A 22,960-nucleotide genomic window follows, 5' to 3' on the forward strand; every position below is an offset into this window, starting at 1 on the left:
GAGTGTCTGGGATTGCTGGAACGCCATGCTCTCTGGCACATTCACTCATACCCCAGCATGCCCCTAAGATGGGGAGAGATGGGGTGACACGAGGAGCAGGGGAATATAGGGCTGGTTATACCAGTTTTACTCCAGCCACGGATTCCCATATGCAAGGGGAACCCCTAACTGTCTGTTTAAGCCAGCTTTCTGCTTCCTTTGCACTGCCAAGGTAATGGGAATGGTACACAGCTAAGAATCCTGTCCATTGTCTCTGACATGGTGGCTGGTTGAAAGGGTCAGAGGGGAGAAAGGTAACTCTCTAGAAATAGAAAGTTGTTCTTCATTGTAACTAAACCCAACTGATGCCTATCCAGTCTAGTTGTTGTTGAATGTCAGATTAGATATGCCATGAATATTCTTTTTGTTGTTGTTGTCACGGGATTTTCAGTCTCCATTCTTATTAAAAGATAGATTCATTCATTATTATTATTTGAATTTTTGACTGTTTGGAGATAAAGCCGCTGTGGTACATCCTGGAAGGAAAAGCAACCTTCTGACCTCTTGTGGAGCTATTGTTTCTCCAAGACTATTTGAGAACACTCATTTTAGGCAGCCCTGTAATGAATACAATCCAGATCCTGGCTGTGGTCAGTAACAGCTCAGGAAAAGTTGACTGAGTGGTGGTAGGAATAAGGGATCTCACATTTTACTTTCCCCTTGAAAAGCAGATTTGCATGCATCTGACATTAGAAAACATGAAGGTCAAGATTTTCAGAAGTAACTAGGGATTTCGGGTACCTCCATTTTTGGATGCCTAGCATGAGGCACCTTCGAGAAGTGGGAGCTCAGCATTTTGCGAAAACGAGGCCTCTTAAATGTGCAATAAGTTGAGCACCCAAAATCAATAGTCACTTTTGAAAATATTAAAACAAAAACAAAGGAGCTACATTAGAACTAAGAGTCATTTTTTAATCAGTTTAGGATGTTTTGGATCCGTCTCCCTCCCCCACTTTCTGCACTGCTAAATCTTCTGCAAAGCTGCAGAATAGTGAACACTGATATATAATTGGCCTTCAGTGGTACAAGAAACTAGAGCGTTATTTTCTTGCTATTTATATTTCCATTCAATTTATCTTTCAAGACAGGGATGTGATTTAAATGATACCCCCCTAAAGTAGACCGGACAGGAGAAGCTGCTACTCTCTGTAAAGAAGGTGGATTTATACTGCTTCCAGGCCCACATATGCATGCTTAGGACTGTCTATAAGGTTCAAAGATGATAATAAACAAGATCATGTACTCAAAACAATTACTTACTGCGATTTTCCACAAGGTCAAGAGCAACATTAGTAGCAATATCCATCCCAGTGTTTATGTATGACTGGCAGTTTTTCAGAGACGATAGAGAAGAATCCACACAGTTGAACGAAATCACTGAACCCCCAGGCATCTTGAAATAATTACCTTGGAAATAACAGAAAAGGGGTTTTAGAGATAAAGTGTTTGGAAAAAGAAATAGAAGTACAAATAACCAACTGAGAGTCCCAACAGCTCTGATCACATGTTGAAGAGCGAGGGTGAAATCCTGGCCCCACTGAAGTCAATGGAAGCTTTGTAATTGACTCCACTAGAGCCAGAATTTCACCCCAGGTATACCAAACATCTACGGTGCAATGCCGAACAGCACTACACTGCAGAAAGTGGCTTGTGGCTTTCACATTCTCATGCACACTGTTTCACTGAAGGTAAAATGCCCACTGATTATAAGGGCTGTTTTGACAAACAGGCAGCCCTCAGAAGAAACAAACTAACAATTGTCACTTATATAGAGACCATCAAACAAAGGACACAACTCTGTCCCAAGAATGCATTCACCAGTAAAATTACCCAATTCCTACACTAAAAAAGAGTGATGTGTCTACATTACCAAAAAGTTCATAAAATTAACAGTCAGTGCCAGTAGCACATTGTGGCTGCTGATAGAGTCACACAAGAGTAATATCAAGTTTTTGCCACCCAATGAACTTCTTTATTTGCATTGCCATAGTTACTGCAGCTCTACCACCAGCAGCCTAGCTCTTTCGCTGCCTTCCCTCTGTAGTTACATTGGCTGCCACATAAGCTCCTAAGTGACTTTTCCCACCTGTAATGGGATTGCTTGCTCCTACAGTTATGCTCCATTGCTCGTCTATATTTTAGTCGTCTGTTTTCCAACCTGAAAAGTTCCAGTCTTTTTAATCTCTCCTCATACGGAAGCTGTTCCATACCCCTAATCATTTTTATTGTCCTTTTTTGTACCTTTTCCAATTCTAATATATCTTTTTTGAGATGGGGCGACCAGATCTGCATGCAGTATTCAAGTTGTGGGTATGCCATGGATTTATATAGAAGCATTATGATATTTTTTTCTTATTATTAAGGGTAAGATTTTGTCACAGAAATTTTTCATCAAAGTCACAGACAGATCACAGGCAATAAACAGGAGTACTTGTGGCACCTTAGAGACAAGTACTCCTGTTCTTTTTGCGGATACAGACTAACACAGCTGCTACTCTGAAACCAGGCAATAAACAAAAATTCACGGAAGCCCATGACCTGTCCATAGGGGAGGGGAACCGGACAGTCCAAGCCCCACCAGGGGGGCAGGGGTGGCTGAGAGCTGCTCCAGCCCTGCCAAAGCCGAAGACGTCTCGGAGATCCATTAAAGTCACGGAACCTGTGACCTCCATGACAAAATCATATCCTTACTTATTATCTATCCCTTTTCTAATGGTTTCCAAGTTCCCCAATTTTTGTGTCATCTGCAGGGCCCTACCAAATTTACGGCCATGAAAAACACATCAGAGACCATGAAATCTGAGATCTCCCTTCGTGAAATCTGGTCTTTTGTGTGCTTTTACCCTACACTATACGGATTTCACAGGGGAGACCAGTGTTTCTCAAATTGGGGGTCTTGACCCAAAAGAGAGTTGCAGGGGGGTCGCAAGGTTATTTTAGGGGGGTCACGTTATTGCCACCCTTATTTCTGTGCTGCCTTCAGAGCTGGGCAACCGGAGAGCGGCGGCTATTGGCCAGGTGCCCAGTTCTGAAGGCAGCACCCAGCCAGCAGCAGCACAGAAATAAGGGTGGCAATACCATGCCATGCCATCCCTCCTTCTGTGCTGCTGCCTTCAAAGCTGGGTGGCTGGAGAGTGGGGCTGCTGACTGAGGGCCCAGCTCTGCAGGCACCAGTGCAGCAGTAAGGGTGGCAATACCATACCAGGCCATCCTTACTTCTGCACTGCTACTGGTGGCGGCTCTGCCTTCAGAGCTGGACTCTCAGCCAGCAGCCGCTGCTCTCCAGGTGCCCAGCTCTGAAAGCAGCATCACCACCAGCAGTAGTGCAGAAATAAGGGTAGCAGTACTGCAACCCCTCTACAATCACCTTGTGACTCCCCCCAAACAACTCATTTTTGGGTCAGGACCCTTACAATTACAACACGATGAAATTTCAGATTTAAATAGCTGAAATCATGAAATTTATGATTTTTTAAATCCTATGACTGTGAAATTTACCAAAATCGACTGTAAACTTTATCAGTGATGATTTTATGTTTTCTTCCATGTCATTGATAAAAATGTTAAATAGCACAGAGCCAAGAACCAGTCCCAGAGGGACCCCACTGGAAACATAACTGCTTGATGACAATTCCCCAGTTGGCCAAATTTTAATCAATTTAATATTTGCTATGTTAATTTTATATCCTTCTAGTTTTTTAATCAAAATGTTGTGTGGTGCCAAGTCAAACGCCTTACAAAAGTCCAAGTATATTACATCAGCTCTATTACCTTTATCAACCATAAACCCATCAAAAAAAGATATCAAGTTAGTTTGAGAGGATCTATTCTCCATAAACCCATTTTAGCACCTTATGACAAGAAACTTCTTTATTTTACATGAACATTTAGATTCTGCAGAATGTGTCAGTATCCGTCTGCCCCGTGACTCAGTTTCCCCATCTTTAAAACAGAGATTTAAAAAAAAAGACCTTTGCAACACTTTGAGATCTATGGATGAAAAATGCCAACTATCCCGGATACTCCCAAGGCTACCCTTCCAGACACTCAGTGCTCCCCTTTGTCAGGGCCAGAGGTTGCCTGTCAGTTATTGTCCTAGTGCTGATCCCCCATCCCCTCCCACCCCAGGTCGGTTTCCAGGTGAAACATGCCAAGCAAAGAGCTCTGCTATCTCGGCCTTCACTTCACATCTTGGGGCCACACCACAGCATCTCCCTGGCAGGCATAGAGGTGGCAGTAGTGCCACCACTAGCCTGAGCCATGCCAGAGGGAGCTGCAAATGCCTCAGGGGCAACATGTGCACCATGCTTTGGGAGCACCCACACTGAGACTAACCTCACTGGGTAACATCACACACACCCCCAGCCAAAGCGCAGTGCTTGAGGGGAGGCCTACCAGCCTCTTGCCCATTGCGGGCAGCTTCTCCCTCCCCAGAAGAGAACCTCACCGGCCCCACCAGCAACAGCCCCCCGCCAATCCCAGCTCTGCCCCGTACCTCGGCCGGGGCGGGGCGCCCGCAAGGCATCGGCCCCCCTACCTGGTGCCAGGGGCTCAGGCCCTGAGGCGGCTCCGCGGGCAGGAGGCCGCGCTCGCCTCCGTTCCTATAGGAACCGCAGCCGCCAAGGGAGGCGAGGACTCTCCGCGGCGCAGGCGGGCACCGAGCAGGAACCGACTCATCAGCCGGCGCCTGTGCACATGACCCAGGGCCGCTGGCGTGGGGTGGGCGGGCGCTGCACAGAGGGCTTCCAGCGAGCGGCCTCCGAGCTTCCTGAAATCGCCTGCGAGTGCCCACCAGGCCTGGCCCGGGGGAAGCCCGGCTCCTTCCTGGGCAGAGAGGCAGCCCGGCCAGCAGCAGGGCGCGGCGGGCACAGTAAGTGTGGGGTGGGTTGGCAGGCCCAGGTAGGGTGACCAGATGTCCTGATTTTATAGGGACAGTCCCGGTTTGGGGGTCTTTTTCTTAAATAGGCTCCTATTACCCCCCACCCCCTGTCCCGATTTTTCACATTTGCTGTCTGGTCACCCTAGCAGGGCATTCTTGGGGTGCTCATATTTAGGGTGGGGATTGGGAAGCAGGGGCTCTGCCTCACCCCTTTGGAGGGGGGGTGTTGTGATTTTGGAGGGTGGATAATTGAGGGTTAATTCTGGGGTGAGGGGGTTCTGGGGCTGTATCCTCGTCCAGGGAACTCCCTGGGCAGGGGGCTGACTGTGATGGTGGGAGGGTGACAGTGTCATTTTGTGGGTGTTGTTTCCTGGGTGTGTGTGGGGGGGTAGGTTGTTGTGTTTGTGAGGCACTGGGGGCATTTCTCTTGTGGGGAGGATAGAGCTTGAGTACCTGGGACTCGTAGGTTACCAACCCTCTAGGTAGGGTGACCAGATGACCTGATTTTATAGGGACAGTCCTGATTTGGGGGTCTTTTTCTTATATAGGCTCCTATTACCCCCCACTCCCTGTCCTGTTTTTTCGCATTTGCTGTCTGGTCACCCTAGATTGTCCAGAGTCTCCAGGAATTAAAGATTATGTCATGTGATGATAACCTCCAGGAATACGTCCAACCAAAATTGGCAACCCTGCCTGGGAGATGCGGGTTTGGTGCGAAGGGAAATTGCTAAATGCCAGTGAGTGGGGGAGGGGAAGATGTTTGTTTCAGTGCACAAGCCGGAGGTGACAGGTGGGATGAAAGCCAGTGAGTTCTTCAGTATCGCCTTGAAACATACTGTACAAAAGTCATTGAGTGCTAAAAGGAGTCTTTAATATTAATCCAAAATAAGGGCCTATCTCTGTCCCAGTGAGTAAGACTTAACCACTCTGCAAGTTACTTATTTTGGACCATTAACTGTCTTGTTGATTTTGAAATATTTTAATGTGACATTCATTTAAAATCAAGAAGCCATGTTAGACTGATGAGTTGCATTTTTGGAGGGTAGGGAGAGGCATAATTTAAGGCCCAGTCCTGCTGTCCTTGATTTAGGTCCCGATCCTGCAATAAGCACTGCATGGGCAAACTTCTGCACCCAGGCAAAACTCATTCCAGGGCTGTGTACTTAAACAGGAGAAAGATTGGGCCCTTATTAGGTATGCTGTGGTAGAGTGGGTTTAAAGGAGAAGCTGTCAACTTAAATTTAGCTCAACACTTTTTTAAAAACAAGCTTTTACGAAATCTAAAATCAATACAAAAGTTTCCACAGATGTTTTTAAAAATGAAAACAGTTGTCTTTAACATTGCTGCACTAAATATCTCATAGGGAAAGTGACCATAAATAAAAGTGAAACTGACTGTTGATTTCCCTTGGCCAAGCTGAGACACATGCAAAAATTAAACAAATTGTTTGTCTCAAGCCTGCAAACAATTAATTTTGATTTCTTATTCATACTTTACATATGATTGTAGTGACTGAAACTATATGAAAAAGGAAGTGATTGGACAGTTGTGATTTAAGAGGCTTTGTTTGAACTCCTATAGCTTGTTCTCCAGTGACTGTTGTAGCCTACAGGATTGAGCTCAGACTGAGTTTCTGGACACCTAGGTTCTCTTCCCACCTCTGTCACTGACTTGCTCTGTCATCTTGGGCAAGGAATATAACCTTTCTGTGGCTCAGTTAACTTATCTATAAAATAGAGATAATTATGTTTACCCCTTTTGTAAAAGAAGACTACATATTAGATACACTGTGAAATATACTGACACCACCATGGAGATATATTTATACCCCATATGTAAAATGCAGCAACATATTTGTTTGATTTCTTATAATGTTCTCCCTGGTACAGGGATTTGACAAATATAAACACTTCATCTGGTTAAGGTGATTTTGTTTTTTGGGGTCTTTTTAACTGGATAAAATTAAGATTCCTGACTTGGAGAGAGATCGCTATGACCTAGAAATGTGAACACAATAGAAAAGGTGTCTATGTAGCAATGAATAAATGATTGGCCCTGAGCTGCAATTAGCTCCCATTCATGTAAATGTTTATCCACATTGCTGTAGCACTTTTTTTAGTTGTATTGTGTTATAGATCTAAGGTGGCTGTGCTATTCTTAACTCATTTTATAAAGTACTAGCTTGTGTCAGTATCTTGCTTCTGCTGCATGGCTTGTCATCTGCTTTGATCATTTTGCCCTTTAGCAGCTGTCCAGAAATCTTTTGGTAAAGGAGATTGTGCTACAATTTCTCATCTGATCTCGGAGTTGGCTTAGCTAAGCGCTGTATATATGCGGAAGATACACTACAGTGCTTATGTACTTCAGAAATTGTGAGTAGATGGCAGATGAAAAATAGAGTTCTATTACTATAGTTTTTTCAGAGTTGCTTTACTATCTATAGATTGAGCCATTTAAAATATGCTGAATGTGCGGATTTTTGTTTTTACAGGTAATTTAAATGGAGCATGTAGTTTTCCAGTTAGACTTCTTTCTCCAAATGACTTGAAGATTGAAACTCAAAAACAGACTGCAATATCACTACTCTGTCACAGTCGTCTTCATGATGGTTGATTTTCTAGCTGAAAACAATCACTGTGGCCAGGCAATTCTTCGGATTGTCTCTTGTGGAAATGCCATCATTGCGGAACTTTTGAGACTATCTGAGTTTATTCCTGGTGTTTTTAGGCTCAAAGACAAGGTTGATCAACAGAAGTATGGGGATATCATATTTGATTTCAGTTACTTTAAGGTAAATATTACTCTGCCTTTGTTAAATCTCTCTCGAACCATCATTTTCTTACTGGAGCACTATTTCTCTAGGGCACTGTTTCTCAAACTGGGGTCTGCGGACCCCCACTCATCAATTCCTCCCCCTCCCTCCCCCCCAGCGCCTCCTGCACACCAGGGAACAGCTGTTCAGCGGCATGCAGGGGGCTCTGGGAGGGAGGGGGAGGAGTGGGGACGGGGCACGCTCGTGGGAAGAGGCAAGAAAGAGGATGGGCAGGGGTGGAGCCGGGGCGGGAAGAGGTGGGGTTGGGGTGGGCCTTGGGGAAAGAGTGGCATGGAGTGGGGGTGGGGCCTGGGGCTGAGCCAGGGCTTGGGGATCTGCAAAAAATTTTAAATCAAAATGGGAGTCCTCATGTTGCTGAAGTTTGAGAACCACTGCTCTAGGGTGTTTTAGCCTTTTGGTATGCATGTGTTAAACCTGCCATTCTTGAGTAATTAATTGTGTTAATTACTATCAAATGTAAGAGTTTAATAAAATAAATTTTATGCTGAATTTGGTATTGGCAATAAATTCACCCAAAGTGAGGTTACAATTTGGATATGCCTGCACATTAGCTCTTTATTGCTTGAGTGAACTAAATCCAAAAAACTTCATATCACACCTTTTCCCCTGCCTTGTTTATTCCTGTGAGTCAGAAACAGAGTATAGTCTAGATCTTGTATTTGGACAACAGGAATTAGATTTTTAATTCCATTGGATCCATCAGATCATTTGAAAGAAGGATGTGAGGAGAGAAAAGGGGGATGGTATAAAATGCGCACTTACATAAGAAATCCCAAAAAACACTGGTTTTGAAAAGTTGTTGGGTTTTCCCAGCTGAAAAAGTGGAATTAGGCCTTTTTAATTATCTGAGGGATAGTTTAGTACTTAAAATCTCACTTTAGACAGAACAAGCAAATTCTGAGCCTGTCAACAATGGCTGTGTTTCTTCTGGTAGTATCAGGAGATTCCTGATGCATTTCTGGTTGCCTTAACCCTGTTCTCTATCTTCTGCTGCATTGAAAGCTACCTTTATATAACTTCCTTTTAATAACAATTCTGCGATGGTTCTTTCTCCATTAGGTCTGTTCACGTGTGCTGAACTAACAAGCATATGCAGGATCCATGGCCAAGGAGGATCCCTTGTTTCCCTTCCTGGGTTTAACTTCTTAAAGTGCTTTCACTTTGCTGTTTTTCAGGACAGTTTGGGAAGGGATCTTCACAGTGACTAATTTGCCTTTCTGTTTCTGAGAATTGTACAGTAAGAGACCTCTGATCACATAACGGTATTTTATAGAAAGAGTGATGAGCTCTGAGCTTGGATGGGGAATCAGGAGCTCCAGTTCTAATCCCATTTATGACCTCATTTTCCTCAGTGCCTAAGGGAGACTGAGGCACAAATAGATTTAAAGTCACATCATCAATTCGGAAATCATACTTTTGTCTAAAATCCTCACTATACAAGTAACATCTAAAATCATTATATTTGAGATAAAAAATGATTTGTTTCCGTTTGTTTACTTTGTGCAATTGGCAGCACTTTATATACTGTCAGTTTCATTGCTTTACCTGTATTGTCAGTCAGTCCTTGTGTCCTGCATGTGTGGATCTTTCACACAGCACCAAGAGAAAAAGAAATATTTTTAAAACTCACAAAAATTGCCATGAGGACCTATGCTGCTGTTAGACTTCAAATATCTTTTTAAGTTACTTATTTTATAAAGTTCAAGTTAACAGCACCCTTTGCAGCTGTTTCCTCCCTTCCCCGCCGTCTGTAAACACGTACCTACTCTACAGGTTTATTTTGAGGAATAACATGAGGCCTGGGCCTGCCAACCCACCCATAGTTCTGCTGCCTTCAAAGAGACAATATGGATTAGAAAAGACTAATTATGTGAGCTGCTGTTTGAAGAATCTTGCACTTAAGGTCATAGAATCCAGCCTTAATATGGGAGGATCAAAAGTATTAAGAGTGGAATTGTGGCTCCACTGACGCCAATGGCAAAGGTCTTCCTGACTTCAGTAGGACCGTTTTCACCCAAAGTGTTAATTACTGTGTTTGCAGTATCCATATAAGAATTCCTAATAAAATGTAAAATCCATCAACCTTTCATTATAGAATTGATTTATAAGTACAAATGTCCAAAATATCTTTGGGGGGAAGATCTAATTGTGAAACCAAAGTTAGTTGAACACACCTTGGCAATGGTATTTTTTGGTAGTTAAGGTGGATGCAATTGCTAAATACATAATTATTTCATGTACTGTTTCCTACAGCAAACAGTCATAATTCTGATCAATGTTCTTTAATAATTTTTAAATCAATTTCCTCTTCTTAGGGACCTGAGATCTGTGAAGGCAAGTTGGAAGCCAAACCTGAGTTACTGGATTTAGATGAAGAATTTCGTGAAAACAACATAGAAATTTTGACAAGATTTTATCTAGCATTTCAAAGTGTCCATAAATATATTGTAGATTTAAACAGGTATGTGTGTAAGATTTGTTAATGTAGTGACTCCAGTAACTGTATGATCTTATTTTGGCAGAAAAAAAAAATTATTTCTGTTACTTAACAGCATGACCTGCTGTAATGAACACTGTATTATGCTTCTGTCACTGTGTCCAACATGTTGATGGACCTTAGGCAAGTTACTTCACCTGTGCCTCCCTTTCCTTATGAATAAACTGGAAATGATGATTCTTGCCCATCTTTGTAAAATGTTTTTGACATCTGTGGATGAAGGGAGATCTATTATTATAAAATCATTTTTTTGGTGTTGCAAAAGAGTATGAGAATTAAGATAAAAAATTTTAGCTTGTACCTCTCTATCTCTGACCTCCAATGCGACTGCTTTCCTAAATTATTTTTTTCAGAGTAACTACCTTACCCCAGGGTTACTGTTTTAAAAGGCTCATGAAATCATGTAAGCGAGAATTGCCAGAGACTCCATAAAGTCCAGTAGGGACTTTGCCCTAGCTATTGATTTTATGTGATGATGGACAGGTACTAGAAAACCTTTTTTAGATAGATATATGCCACTTAACAATTAAGATGAAATCATTCCACTTCCAACTTTGTCCTTGCAAAACGGAATAGAGATCTATTAGAGAAATTTACAATAACTTATATTTGTGAGGTGACTTCTGGGCCTCCTGTCAAACTGTCAATGCCCTCTAGACTCCAGTGATGAAGCTGTGATTAACCTTCTGCATAATATTCCCGTTTTTCCTCCAAGTCTGACTAGTTCCTAGTTTTTCCTTTCCGTGCTCTGCTCTTTAGGTTACCTCCATCCATACAGAGGTGAGGGGATGGTTTACAGAGGAGCTGTTCTCCTCACTTGAATACAGGCCTCAAATCTGCAAGATACTGAATACTCTTCAATCCATTGACATTAACTGAACCAGAGCATGATCAGTATGTTGCAGGAGATACTCTGCATCTAGTGAGCTCAGGCCTCCAGTGCCTTCCTCAGATTATTAGGACCTTTGTATTTTTTCTGTGCTTGAGAAACTTGTGCTTGTTGAACCTGTGTTAAGTGAACTTCGTTATACCTTGGGAGGTGTTGTCATAACCTTATAAGCAGGGCTTCTACACTCTTCTGTTGACCTTCAGGGGAAACTGCCCCACTTGCTTGTAAGGGCACATCAGTTAAGAAGCAGAGAGCGGACTCCTTGTGGTGAATGACCTACTCTTGGTTACTGTTTGTAGATATTTGGATGATCTCAATGAAGGAATTTACATTCAACAAACATTAGAAACTGTGCTCCTTAATGAAGATGGCAAGCAACTTCTAGTAAGTATTTACCAGTTAGTAACCGGTAATATAAACTACATCAACTATGTTAGCGTCAGATATAGTTTGGCATCTACCCTTTCTAAATTTAACTTAAACATATTATCTTTTGTCTATATTTTAACTTCACAAAATGCATTCAAGATCTGTGGCTCATTTTCTGTTAGGAATCCATTGTAGGAAATGGTAAGAGGATAAGGAAACATTTTCATTTTCACTTCATTGTGGTTCAAATCTGATCCAGGTCGTTAGTGATCCAAAACTCACTGCCATCTTATGACCATTTAATGGCCACTGTGAAAAAAGCTGGTCATCTCAGACTATTTTAGCAGACAGTTGCCCTCGTCCCATTTACAGATCACTCCGCTAGTAAGACAAGTGGGTTTTTCTGCAAAGCTAATAAATAAATTGGCAGGGAGACTGATACTTTCTCATGCTTAGCCTTGTTCTCAAGCAGCCATTTCTAATAAACTTTGGCAAGCCCAGGTGTGGAAGTGATGCCTGAGCTACCTCTGTTTAATGGATGAGACAAGACATTGAAGCACTGTAATCTGGGACTTTTCACAAGATGTAAAAACACTTAATTCACTTTAAAATATTAATTAAATGGTAAAAGTATGTTAGTGTTAGATAGCATTAATTTGTTAATTCATATTATTTCTCAACAGTGTGAAGCTCTCTATTTGTACGGAGTCATGTTGCTGGTCATTGACCAGAAGATTGAAGGGGAGGTCAGAGAGAGAATCTTGGTTTCCTACTATAGATACAGGTATGCTTGTGCTAGGAAGTATTTGAATGTGGTTTGTATAGTAAAAATGTAGCATGCAGCATATTGAGCTAAGGTTTTTCTTTGTATAGGCATTAATTTAATATGGGATGTGGAGGTATTGGCTCCTGTCCTGCAATCAGATCCACCTGGGTGGATGCTGGTGCCCCTGCAGAGCCTCATGGACATTAGGGTTACTTCTTTCATGCACCAAGGTCTGCCTGCGTAGATCCAGTTGCATAAGCAGTGCTATAGACTTGTTCTGATTCTGACCTTATGAGGACTTGGACACCTTGGCTAAAATATTTCTGCCTAGAGCTTCAGTACTGTAACCCTCAGCTATCAAAATATAACAAGCTTCCAAAGGCACAAGAAAATTTTTGTGAAATGTGCTGAGTTCCAGCTACTACATTTATCCCCGAATGTACTTCCTACAGTTATAGCACACTTCTGAATAGTCCAATCAATAAATAGAGCTGCTAGCTGAACTCAGGAATCTTTGATATTCTTGGAGGATTTTGTGTGATTTAACAATCTAACCCCTTTCACCAGTAATATGTTGGCTAAAAGGAAAAACAATATGATTGTTTAGTCCTTAAATGAATCCTCACACTTCAACTGGTATCTCTTCTAACTTTCAGACATAAGAAAGTAGAGTGGAAATTCCTCATTTCCAAAATATGAGGGTGGGGCAAGGAAGGGAATTCAGAAGTAAAAGAAAATGTCAGATTCATCTTCTGAATTGAATGCTTTCTGTTTCTATCCTCTGTGAACTATGAATAAGGTTCTTTGTTTCATTCATGCTTTGTATCCTTAGTTAGGATTCCAGTATAGGCATCTATAGCTGCCCTTCCTTGGTAAGGGGAAAATAATGCTTGGTTGTTTTTCGTTTTTTTTTAAATGGGTCAGTTCATGTAGATACACTTCCTTTTTTCTTTTATAACCTAGTGCTGCTCGATCTGCTGATTCCAATATGGATGATATATGTAAGCTGCTTCGAAGCACTGGGTACTCAAGCCAACCAGGAGCTAAAAGGCCTCTAAACTATCCTGAAAGTTACTTCAGTAGGGTACCCATAAGTGAAACATTCATCAGCATGGTTATTGGCCGCTTGAGATCTGATGACATCTATAACCAGGTGAGTTAACCAGTGGGTTTTGGTGCTCTTTAGGGGTTTCAGTTAATAAAAAGGCACTTTCTTGACCCTATTGGTATATTCGGAATTTGTTCAATTTATTAATGTAGAAGTGAAGGAATATACTTCTCCATACTCTAGTTCAGTGGTTCTCAAACTGTTTTTTTCGCGGACCGCTTGAAAATTGCTGAGGGTCTTGGCGGACCACTTAATGATCTTTCCAAATGTTCTTTGTACCGTTAGTTAACTATTGTAAAGTGCTTTGGATAAAAGCACTGTATATAAAAAAAATTAATATTAATTAAAGTTATTTTGTTCTACAAATAAAAGCACACAACTCATATTTTAATATCAGTAGTCTTACCTTTCTAATGCAATGGATGTGCCCTCTTTCCCCTACCGCAGCATCTCCCAAGCTGGGGCTGGGAAGGAGGGGGGTCTCTCCCCCACCACAGCAGCCACAGAGCTGGGGCTGGGAAGGAGGGGCTGGGAAGGAGGGCCATCTCTCCCCGGCAGCTGCAGCCCTGGAGCTGAGGAAAGTCACCTCTTTCTCTGGCCGCCGGAGCCCTGCACATCCCAAATTCCCCCCACCCCCTCGTCTCACTCCACTGCCCCCTCCCACCTACCCCCTATTCCCCCCAAGGCCACCACCTCACCTTACATGTGCGTATTCTCCAGAATCCAGGCACCTAATTAGTGGAGCCATGCCTGCGCGGCTCCACTCATTAGGTGGGTGGCCCTTCATTCTCTCATGTGCGGCCGCCCAGGCGCGCGCCTTATAGGGAACTATCTGCAGACCACCTGAATGGAGCTCGCGGACCACTGGTCTAGTTATCTTGTGCTTGGATTATTGCAGTCTCTGCCTCTCTCTGATACTAACCTCACCCACCCCACCAACTCCCAGTCCCTCCAAAATGCTTCCCTCCTGGTCCACTCCTTCCAGTCCATCTTTAGCACTTTGCTTCAGGCATGCTCTCCCCTGCCTTTGAATCATTTACAACAAGGTAATATTTTTATAAAATCTGGATAGCATCTGTAAATTAGCTTGCATATTCTAGTGAGATGCAGGGTGTAAAGGGCTCAGTATAACGGATGGATGGATTTGAGACTTACATGCCCAAGATACCCAGCTGACAGATGATAGCCTTATGGTATGAATGTAATGTACTCTTAAGTGCACCATACTAATATTTGCATATGCTTTGTTTTTTCCACATTTTAGGTTTCTGCATATCCATTACCAGAGCATCGCAGCACTGCTCTGGCTACTCAAGCTGCCATGCTGTATGTGATTCTCTATTTTGACCCTTCTATTCTTCACACACAACAAGCAAAAATGAGAGAGATAGTGGATAAATATTTTCCAGATAACTGGGTAAATACTGTTGTTGTTCTTACACTGCATGCTGGATTTAAACCTGCAGTGCAACTTTTATTCGAAGTACCTTTTTGAAGTGTGCCTTGCAGAAAATACTGTCTTAGAGAATAGAATAGGAACTCCTTTAGGGAGATTAGATTATGCTTTGTTTGGAGCATGTTGATTGAGTAAAGGACTCAGTAAAATATCCCTTGTGAATATTAGTCACTATGAACATATAGTTCACTTCATTTATGATGAAGTGCAGATGGAATAGAAGCTTCCACCTGTTACCTTTTATGGAGATCTCTGTCCTTATAGCTGTACTTACAACTAAGAAGAGAGTCTTACTAAACAAAGAAAAGTGGAAACAAGTGATCTTACAAATGTCCAGTCGCTTCCAATTGTGTTTTGCATGAGCAGGATAGAAAAAGACAAGGGGAAGTGGAAAAACTAATAACAGCAGGCACTGTAAGAAAGAATAGGAACTGTAGCTTCTAGACACATGTATACTACTTCCATTGTCTTTGTGAAAACTGCACACTAATATCTGAAGGGAGAATTTAGCATTATAGGTTTTTAAGGATGCTACCATCTTTCACTCCACAATGATACAAATATTTAAATGGCTGACTGTGTGATGGAACGATCAGTTATAATAGAGCCTTCCACTTCTAGGCTGGATTCAAATCAGCACTTAGTTGTTAGTGAATGAAAATGTTAATATTTAAGGGACATTCAGTAATTTGTGAAATTAGTAATCCAGTGGTTTTAGGCAGGTCCCCGCTTCACACAAAACACGATCACAATGGGCCCTAATGAACTCTTTGTTTATATTCTTGGGACGGGACCGAGGATTGATGGGGAAAATACATAGAGCTGTCCACTCACTCCTACAGGTGATCTCACCAGGTCAGAGTGGAGGTGTTTTGGAGGAACGGTGTAGTGAAGTTTCACTGCTGCTGCCCTGTTCTGTCTATAACATGGGATTTCCATCTCCAGTCAAGCACCTTACACGAGCCTAAAAATGAAAAGCTCCCAGTGAACTTAATCACACTTCAGCGTCTCAGATTTTTAAAGGAGCCTAAATGAGTTAGGCACCCAACTCCCTTTGGCTCCTTTTAAAGTCCCATCCTCTGTCTGAAACCATTGTGCCTACTGCTGTTTCAAGTAACAGCTCACATTAAACTTAAAGAGCATGAGGAAAAGAGAGGTGCTATCAGCTTGTCTGCTTTATGCATTTGACAGCCCTTTGTGTATGGTCCAGTCCTCTGTCGCTTGTATGGAGCTTTCACACAGCAACAAGGGGGGTGGGGGTGGGGAGAGGGAGGAAAAACAGGAAAAGGTGATTGCAAAGTCATAGAAAATGGTAGAAACACTTTGTCCTTGATATTAATATTAAATGAAATTGCTATAAATTCACTTTTTAAAAAACTGACTAGATTTCAAATTGACATTGTCCTTTCAAATGAAAGGAAGAGTCTAAGAATCATGGGTTTCCAATGAAGGTGAAGGGAAGAAGGATGTAGCCTAGACATTTGTTTTGTCTGTAGCTCATCTGTACATGAGGTTGGGTACAGACTAATTATTTCTAGCATTCTAGCCCATGAACTACCTTGTTCTGTTCACGCTTCTAGGTGGAGAACATTTCTCTTTCATAATAAGAATGTCTTAAATTTTGTTTCTGCTTCCATCCTTAGGTTATTAGTATTTATATGGGAATCACTGTAAATCTAACTGATGCATGGGAACCTTACAAGGCTGCAAAAACTGCCCTCAACTACACATTAGATCTTTCAAACATCAAAGAGCAGGTGAGCAAATACAAGTTTTATATTCATGGTAAGATTCAAGCTGTGTGGGTATTTCACATGTATTCCATGTGTTTACTAGCACATGGATCGTCTTTCTCTACTGCATAACTCGGGTGAGTCAACATTGAGAATGGCTTCAAGTCTCAAAGTCTGAACCCTCTGTAGTAAATATTTGTGTCTCTTCCTCATAGTTCCAGTGCTCTGAGTTGAGTTCATAGCTGCCGACAGCCAACATCATGTTATGCAGTACTCGAGATGCTTTTCTCACTAAGGAATTTAGTCTCTTGCTGGGAGCTGAGCAACTATGCTGAGCAGAGAATCTGTCCCTTTGCTAGACAGAAATTATCTTCATGAAATGTTTATAACCATTAGTCTGCAGAATGGTTACAAAATATAAAAGTATACCATAGCACGAAAAAACTGGCTGCTCGTTTATGTTAAACTTACTTTCATGTGACTCTGACTTCAATGGGACTATCCATACACTTAAAACTAATCACATGCTGGATTGAAATCGACGGCAGTGAGGTTCCTAGTGGGATGTTCAAAAGCGCCTACGCACCTGTCTGCATGTTTAGATACCTACATATAAACATCTGTCCCAAGATGGAGCCCCCAACTATCATGTGCAAGAAATAATCACCTTGATATTAAATGAAACTGCTATAAATTCACTTTAAAAAACTGACTGAATTAATATTTGCAAACATATTTTTCCTTAATCTGTTAATACAGCCAACAACTGATTTATAGCAAATATTTCCAATTCTAGAGTGTATTTTATTACTGCTTTGTTCTTTCTAGTGGATGCACAGTAAACTTTTCATTGTCAGCTGGGTGGTTCTACCATTTTTTAGGTAAAATTTTTGAAAGCGTGTAAGTAACTTAGGAGCCAAAGATCCCGGTTCCTAAACCACTTAGGCATTTTGAAAACATTGTCCTTCATGTATAGGTCCTCAGCTCTAGATGCTAGATTACATTTTCTCACCACTCAATTACAAAGTCTGCCTTGAACTGTGTTCCCTGGCCATCCCCAGAGAAACTATGTGGGTAGTGAATTTACAGCATGTTACTTGACTCATACTCACTTTGTGCTCATGCAGTGCTGCACATAGTAGATAAATGATGTTTCCTTGTTCCATATTGATGAAAGAATTGTATGTTCAAAGGCAAGCCGGTATGCTGCTGTCACAGAGCGTGTGCACACTCAAGTTCAGCAGTTTCTCAAAGAGGGCTGTCTGAGGGAGGAGCTAGTGCTGGATAATATTCCCAAGCTGCTCAACTGCTTAAGAGACTGCAATGTTGCAATCCGTTGGCTGATGCTTCACACTGCTGACTCGGGTAAGGCTTTTAGTACAGAATTCTGTATGTTCGATGATGACTGGAGCTTTTTTTTTTTTTTTTTAATTTAATTTTTCTTTTCTTTTTTTGCATCATGGAAGCCAGTGGAGTTTCAACCATTGCTTTCAGTCATTTGCAGAAGTGGTCTTTTACTAACCCATTTCTTGAAATTTCACCTCAGAATAGCATCCGTGCCACATGTTTATTCTTACAACCAGACGCAGACCTAAAAACTTTAATGTGAAATCATGATTCTATGGAACTAGCCCGTGCAGGTTGAACCATATGAGCAGGGAGACTGGCTTATTTCTTCTGCTTTGTTATTTAACAAAGTACCATTTTCAGGGTGTTGCGTCTAACTTTTTAATGTCATGGTATCGCACATCCTTTGAAACCAAAAGTTTTGTTATGTTTGTACAGTGTCTAGCACCAGAGGGCTTACGGCTCTAGGTATTTAAAAGAAAACAAACACCTAATAATAATAAGGTGTCTGCATCAAAAGAACCATCACAGCCAAAAAATGTGCCTTTGCAATCTCAGCAGAGCAAACAAAAACTGAATGTACCTTGAGACTTAGCTATATTCTCAACTACAGATAGTCCCTCCAAGTCAGGGGTGAGGTACATCGGCAGAGCACCAGGGGAAGCTTCCACTGCCACTACTCATATCATTCTTGTTTGGTGGAGGATATCAGTCCCTTCCACGAACAGAAGTTGGTCCAATAAGATATTACCTCACCTACCCCGTCTCTCTCAATCTTTTCAGAAACTAATATTTGTAAATAGGCTCATTTCTAACAGCATAATGCATTCTCCAGTGGTACAGAATGTTTGTCCTTCCATTTGCAGCTTGTGACCCAAATAACAAGCGTCTCCGTCAAATAAAGGATCAAATTCTAACAGATTCCAAATACAATGCCAAAATCCTTTTCCAGCTTCTCCTGGATACAGCACAGTTTGAGTTCATCTTGAAAGAGGTAACATGTCAGTGACAGCAATTTTTTAAAAAATTATTTCCCCTCATCTGTGACACAGTGCTGAGAAACGGGCATTGAATGCTGATAGAACAATTACAACTGTATGATCCACTAATATCAGCAAATGAGTCTCCTTCTTGTTGACCTGGGTTTTCAATCAGAGAGAGGCAGATTCTGCACCTTGGAATTGCCTTGTACATGTCTTTCTCAGTGGTTGCCAAATTTCATTCTCAGCCAACACACATTTGCTAAGCATATTGGTTTATCCAACTGATAACTGGCAAACTAGAAACTGACTAGGAGAAGCTGCATAATTCTTATCTTAGTATATTTTCTTCTTTTAGGCTTTATTTTAACCAAAGGACAGTTGGGGCTGATTATGCAAAGAGCACTCTAGTGGGAAGTCACTTACACCTATATAAAGTGGGTATAAAATACAACTACACCGCTACCTCGATATAACGCGACCCGATATAACACGAATTTGGATATAATGCGGTAAAGCAGTGCTCCAGGGGGGCAGGGCTGCGCACTCCAGTGGATCAAAGCAAATTCAATATAACGCGGTTTCACCTATAAAGCGGTAAGATTTTTTGGCTCCCGAGGACAGCGTTATATCAAGGTAGAGGTGTATTTTTATTTGGTAGTATTTTACACTCCCAGCACTGATTCAGGAAAGCATTTAAGTGCATGCTTAACTTTAAGCACATGCTTTCCTGAACCACAGTTTCTCTTTACAGAGTCATGAATCTTTACACAAGATGTAAAGCAATGGAGAATCAGGCTCTCACAGTATCTCTGCAAATAAAAAATTAGTAGATCTTTCTGTTAGTGACCAAAAAATCAACAGTACATCTGACATAAGCACACTTTAACATACAGTATATCCAGCATTGTCCCACTAGACATGGGCCTTGATAGCTGTATTTTTTTTTTTTCCTCACAAGTGCTATTAAGTTTGTATTTAGTATACTAGCAAGATCTTATTTGGATTCAAAACATACACCAATACCTTTAATGTATGTTCTTGTGTTCATTGTGAAGCAGTTCCAGCCAACTGAGTATTTTCAGCATTATTTAAAATTAGGGCTGTCAATTAATCACAGTTAACTTACGCAATTAACTCAAAAAAATTAATCGCGATTAAAAAGATTAATCGCCGTTTTAATTGCACTATTAAACAATAGAATACCAATTGAAATTTATTAAATATTTTGGATGTTTTTCTACATTTTTATATATTGTATTCCGTGTTGTAATTGAAATCAAAGTGTATATTATTTTTGATTATAAATATTTGCACTGCAAAAATGATAAACAAAATAGTATTTTTCAACTCACCTCATGCAAGTACTGTCGTTCAATCTCTTTGTCGTGAAAGTGCAACTTACAAACGTAGATTTTGTTTGTTTGTTACATAACTGCACTCAAAAACAAAACAATGTAAAACATCAGAGCCTACAAATCCACTCAGTCCTACTTCTTGTTCAGGCAATCGCTAAGACAAACAAGTCCATTTACATTTACGGAAGATAATGCTGCCCTCTTCTTATTTACAAAGTCACCAGAAAGTGAGAACAAGCATTTGCATGGCACTTTTGTAGCCGGCATGGCAAGGTAATTATGTGCCAGATATGCTAAACATTCGTATGCCCCTTCATGCTTTAGCCACCATTCCAGGGGACATACTTCCATACTGATGACACTTGTTAAAAAAATAATGCATTAATTATATTTGTGACTGAACTCCTTGGGGGAGAATTATATGTCCTCTGCTCTGTTTTATGTGCATTCTGTCATATACAGCTCTACCTCGATATAATGCTGTCCTCGGGAGCCAAAAAATCTTACCGCGTTATAGGTGAAACCGCGTTATATTGAACTTGCTTTGATTCACCAGAGTGCGCAGCCCTGCCCGCCCGGAGCACTGCTTTACCGCATTATATCCGAATTTGTGTTATATCGGGTCACGTTATATCGGGGTAGAGGTGTATTTCATGTTATAGCAGTCTCGGATGATGACCCAGCACATGCTGTTCATTTTAAGAACACTTTCACTGCAGATTTCACAAAACTCAAAGAACAATAGAATTGTTTACAATGTCATCTGAAAATGAGAACAGGCATTCTCGTGGCACTGCTGTAGCTGGCGTTGTAAGATATTTACATGCCATATGCGCTCAAGATTCAGATGTCCCTTCATGCTTCAACCACCATTCCAGGTGAGATTTTTAAAGATAGCTACAGCACTCAACCCAAGGTTTAAGAATCTGAAGTGCCTTCCAAAATCTGAGAGGGATGAGGTGTGGAGCATGCTTTCAGAAGTCTTAAAAGAGCAACACTCCTATGTGGAAATTACAGAACCCGAACCACCGAAAAAGAAAATCAACCTTCTGCTGGTGGCATCTGACTCAGATAATGAACATGCATCGGTCCACACTGCTTTGGATAGTTATCGAGCAGAACCCATCATCAGCATGGATGCATGTTCCCTGGAATGGTGGTTGAACCATGAAGGGACATATGAATCTTTAACGCATCTGGCACATAAATATCTTGCAACGCCGGCTACAACAGTGCCATTAGAACACCTGTTCTCACTTTCAGGTGACATTGTAAATAAGAAGTGGGCAGCATTATCTCCTGCAAATGTAAACTTGTTTGTCAGAGTAATTGGCTGAACAACAAGTAGGACTGAGTGGACTTGCAGGCTCTAAAATTTTACATTGTTTTATTTTTGAATGCAGTTTTTTTGTACATAAGTCTACATTTGTAAGGTTCAACTTTCATGATAAAGAGATTGCACTACAGTACTTGCATTAGGTGAATTGAAAAATACTATTTATTTTGTTTTTTTTACAGTGAAAATACCTGTAATCAAAAATAAATATAAAGTGAGCACTGTACACTGTATTCTGTGTTGTAATTGAAATCAATATATTTGAAAACACCCAAAAATATTTATTTAAATGGTATTGTATTCTTGTTTAACAGTGTGATTAATCGCTTGCCAGCCCTATTTAAAATTGAATGATATTGCAGTTTGCATTAGTGCCAAATTCATAAACTGAAGGTTTCATTTTTCAATAGATGTTCAAGCAGATGCTGTCAGAAAAGCAGGCTAAATGGGAGAGCTATAAAAAGGAAGGGTCTGAAAGGATGACTGAACTTGCTGATGTCTTTTCAGGAGTTAAACCTCTTACAAGAGTGGAGAAAAATGGTAATTTAAATGAAATGAACAAATGGAATAAGCAAGTTTTGTATTTTGGGGGTGAGGGGAGAGATAATACTGAAAATAAATGTTTATGGGATATTAATCACAGGAAAAACTTTCCCTTTCGTTGTTGTGAACCCAGCACCATCTAACCAGAAACTGAAACAGCCCTGGCTACTTTCACGGTAAAAACATAGCATAAAGCAAAACCTAAACAAGCAGCATCACTGATGGTAAATGTGTGTGTTTGGTTTTTTTTTAATTATTTCAGGTTTTACAATCTACATTGGTAGTGGTGCTGCAGCTTAGAAATTATTTTAAAATATTACGTGAGACTTTTATGTTGACCATACCCCTTTAAAATCACATGTTGAGAGGTTGGGATTTTAAAAGCAACATTTAGAATCTTAGTTTATTTACTATATGTTTTAGGAAAGATTAATATTTTTAGTATTAAAGGCAAGTCATGCATTTTATTAATCAGATCTTCAATTGTGTTTGTGGGGATTGAGTCACTAACTTAAAATTTTCCTTTTTCCTGGTTAAACAGAGAACCTGCAGGCTTGGTTCAGAGAGATCTCCAAGCAAATAATGTCTCTAAACTATGACGACTCCACTGCAGCAGGCAGAAAAACTGTACAACTGATACAGGCATTGGAGGAGGTAAAGACAGGGACTTGGAGCCATATTGTATAGCATCTTTGGAAAACACATTTGATACACTTATGTTGGCCTTTCAACCAGACGGATCACAACGTGTTTTTCTAACATAAACCCCATATACGAATACAGGCCCCAATTCTGTAATCCACTCCATATGATCATAAGAGTTCAC

The 22,960-nt window shown here is 41.0% G+C and overlaps 2 protein-coding genes across 2 annotated transcripts in view; one reads left to right on the plus strand and one right to left on the minus strand.

Moving 5' to 3' along the window:
- NSMCE2 (NSE2 (MMS21) homolog, SMC5-SMC6 complex SUMO ligase) overlaps positions 1-4,658 on the minus strand; it is a 167,910-nt gene extending 163,252 nt beyond the window's left edge. The window contains exons 1-2 of the mRNA XM_065399222.1: positions 4,577-4,658; positions 1,300-1,446 (exon numbers count right to left, since the gene is read on the minus strand). Coding sequence (XP_065255294.1) covers positions 1,300-1,432 — 133 coding nt within the window. The 5' untranslated portion in view covers positions 1,433-1,446; positions 4,577-4,658. The remainder of the gene's footprint in view (positions 1-1,299; positions 1,447-4,576) is intronic.
- Positions 4,659-7,515: 2,857 nt separating this feature from the next.
- The window catches only part of WASHC5 (WASH complex subunit 5), a 32,550-nt gene continuing 17,105 nt past the window's right edge, over positions 7,516-22,960 (plus strand). Inside the window, exons 1-11 of the mRNA XM_065399131.1 lie at positions 7,516-7,710; positions 10,068-10,213; positions 11,438-11,522; positions 12,191-12,291; positions 13,237-13,426; positions 14,646-14,798; positions 16,481-16,594; positions 17,764-17,935; positions 18,784-18,911; positions 22,002-22,131; positions 22,676-22,788. Coding sequence (XP_065255203.1) covers positions 7,522-7,710; positions 10,068-10,213; positions 11,438-11,522; positions 12,191-12,291; positions 13,237-13,426; positions 14,646-14,798; positions 16,481-16,594; positions 17,764-17,935; positions 18,784-18,911; positions 22,002-22,131; positions 22,676-22,788 — 1,521 coding nt within the window. The 5' untranslated portion in view covers positions 7,516-7,521. The remainder of the gene's footprint in view (positions 7,711-10,067; positions 10,214-11,437; positions 11,523-12,190; positions 12,292-13,236; positions 13,427-14,645; positions 14,799-16,480; positions 16,595-17,763; positions 17,936-18,783; positions 18,912-22,001; positions 22,132-22,675; positions 22,789-22,960) is intronic.

This window comes from Emys orbicularis, chromosome 2 (genome assembly GCF_028017835.1).
Source record: "Emys orbicularis isolate rEmyOrb1 chromosome 2, rEmyOrb1.hap1, whole genome shotgun sequence".
NCBI lineage: Eukaryota > Metazoa > Chordata > Testudines > Emydidae > Emys > Emys orbicularis.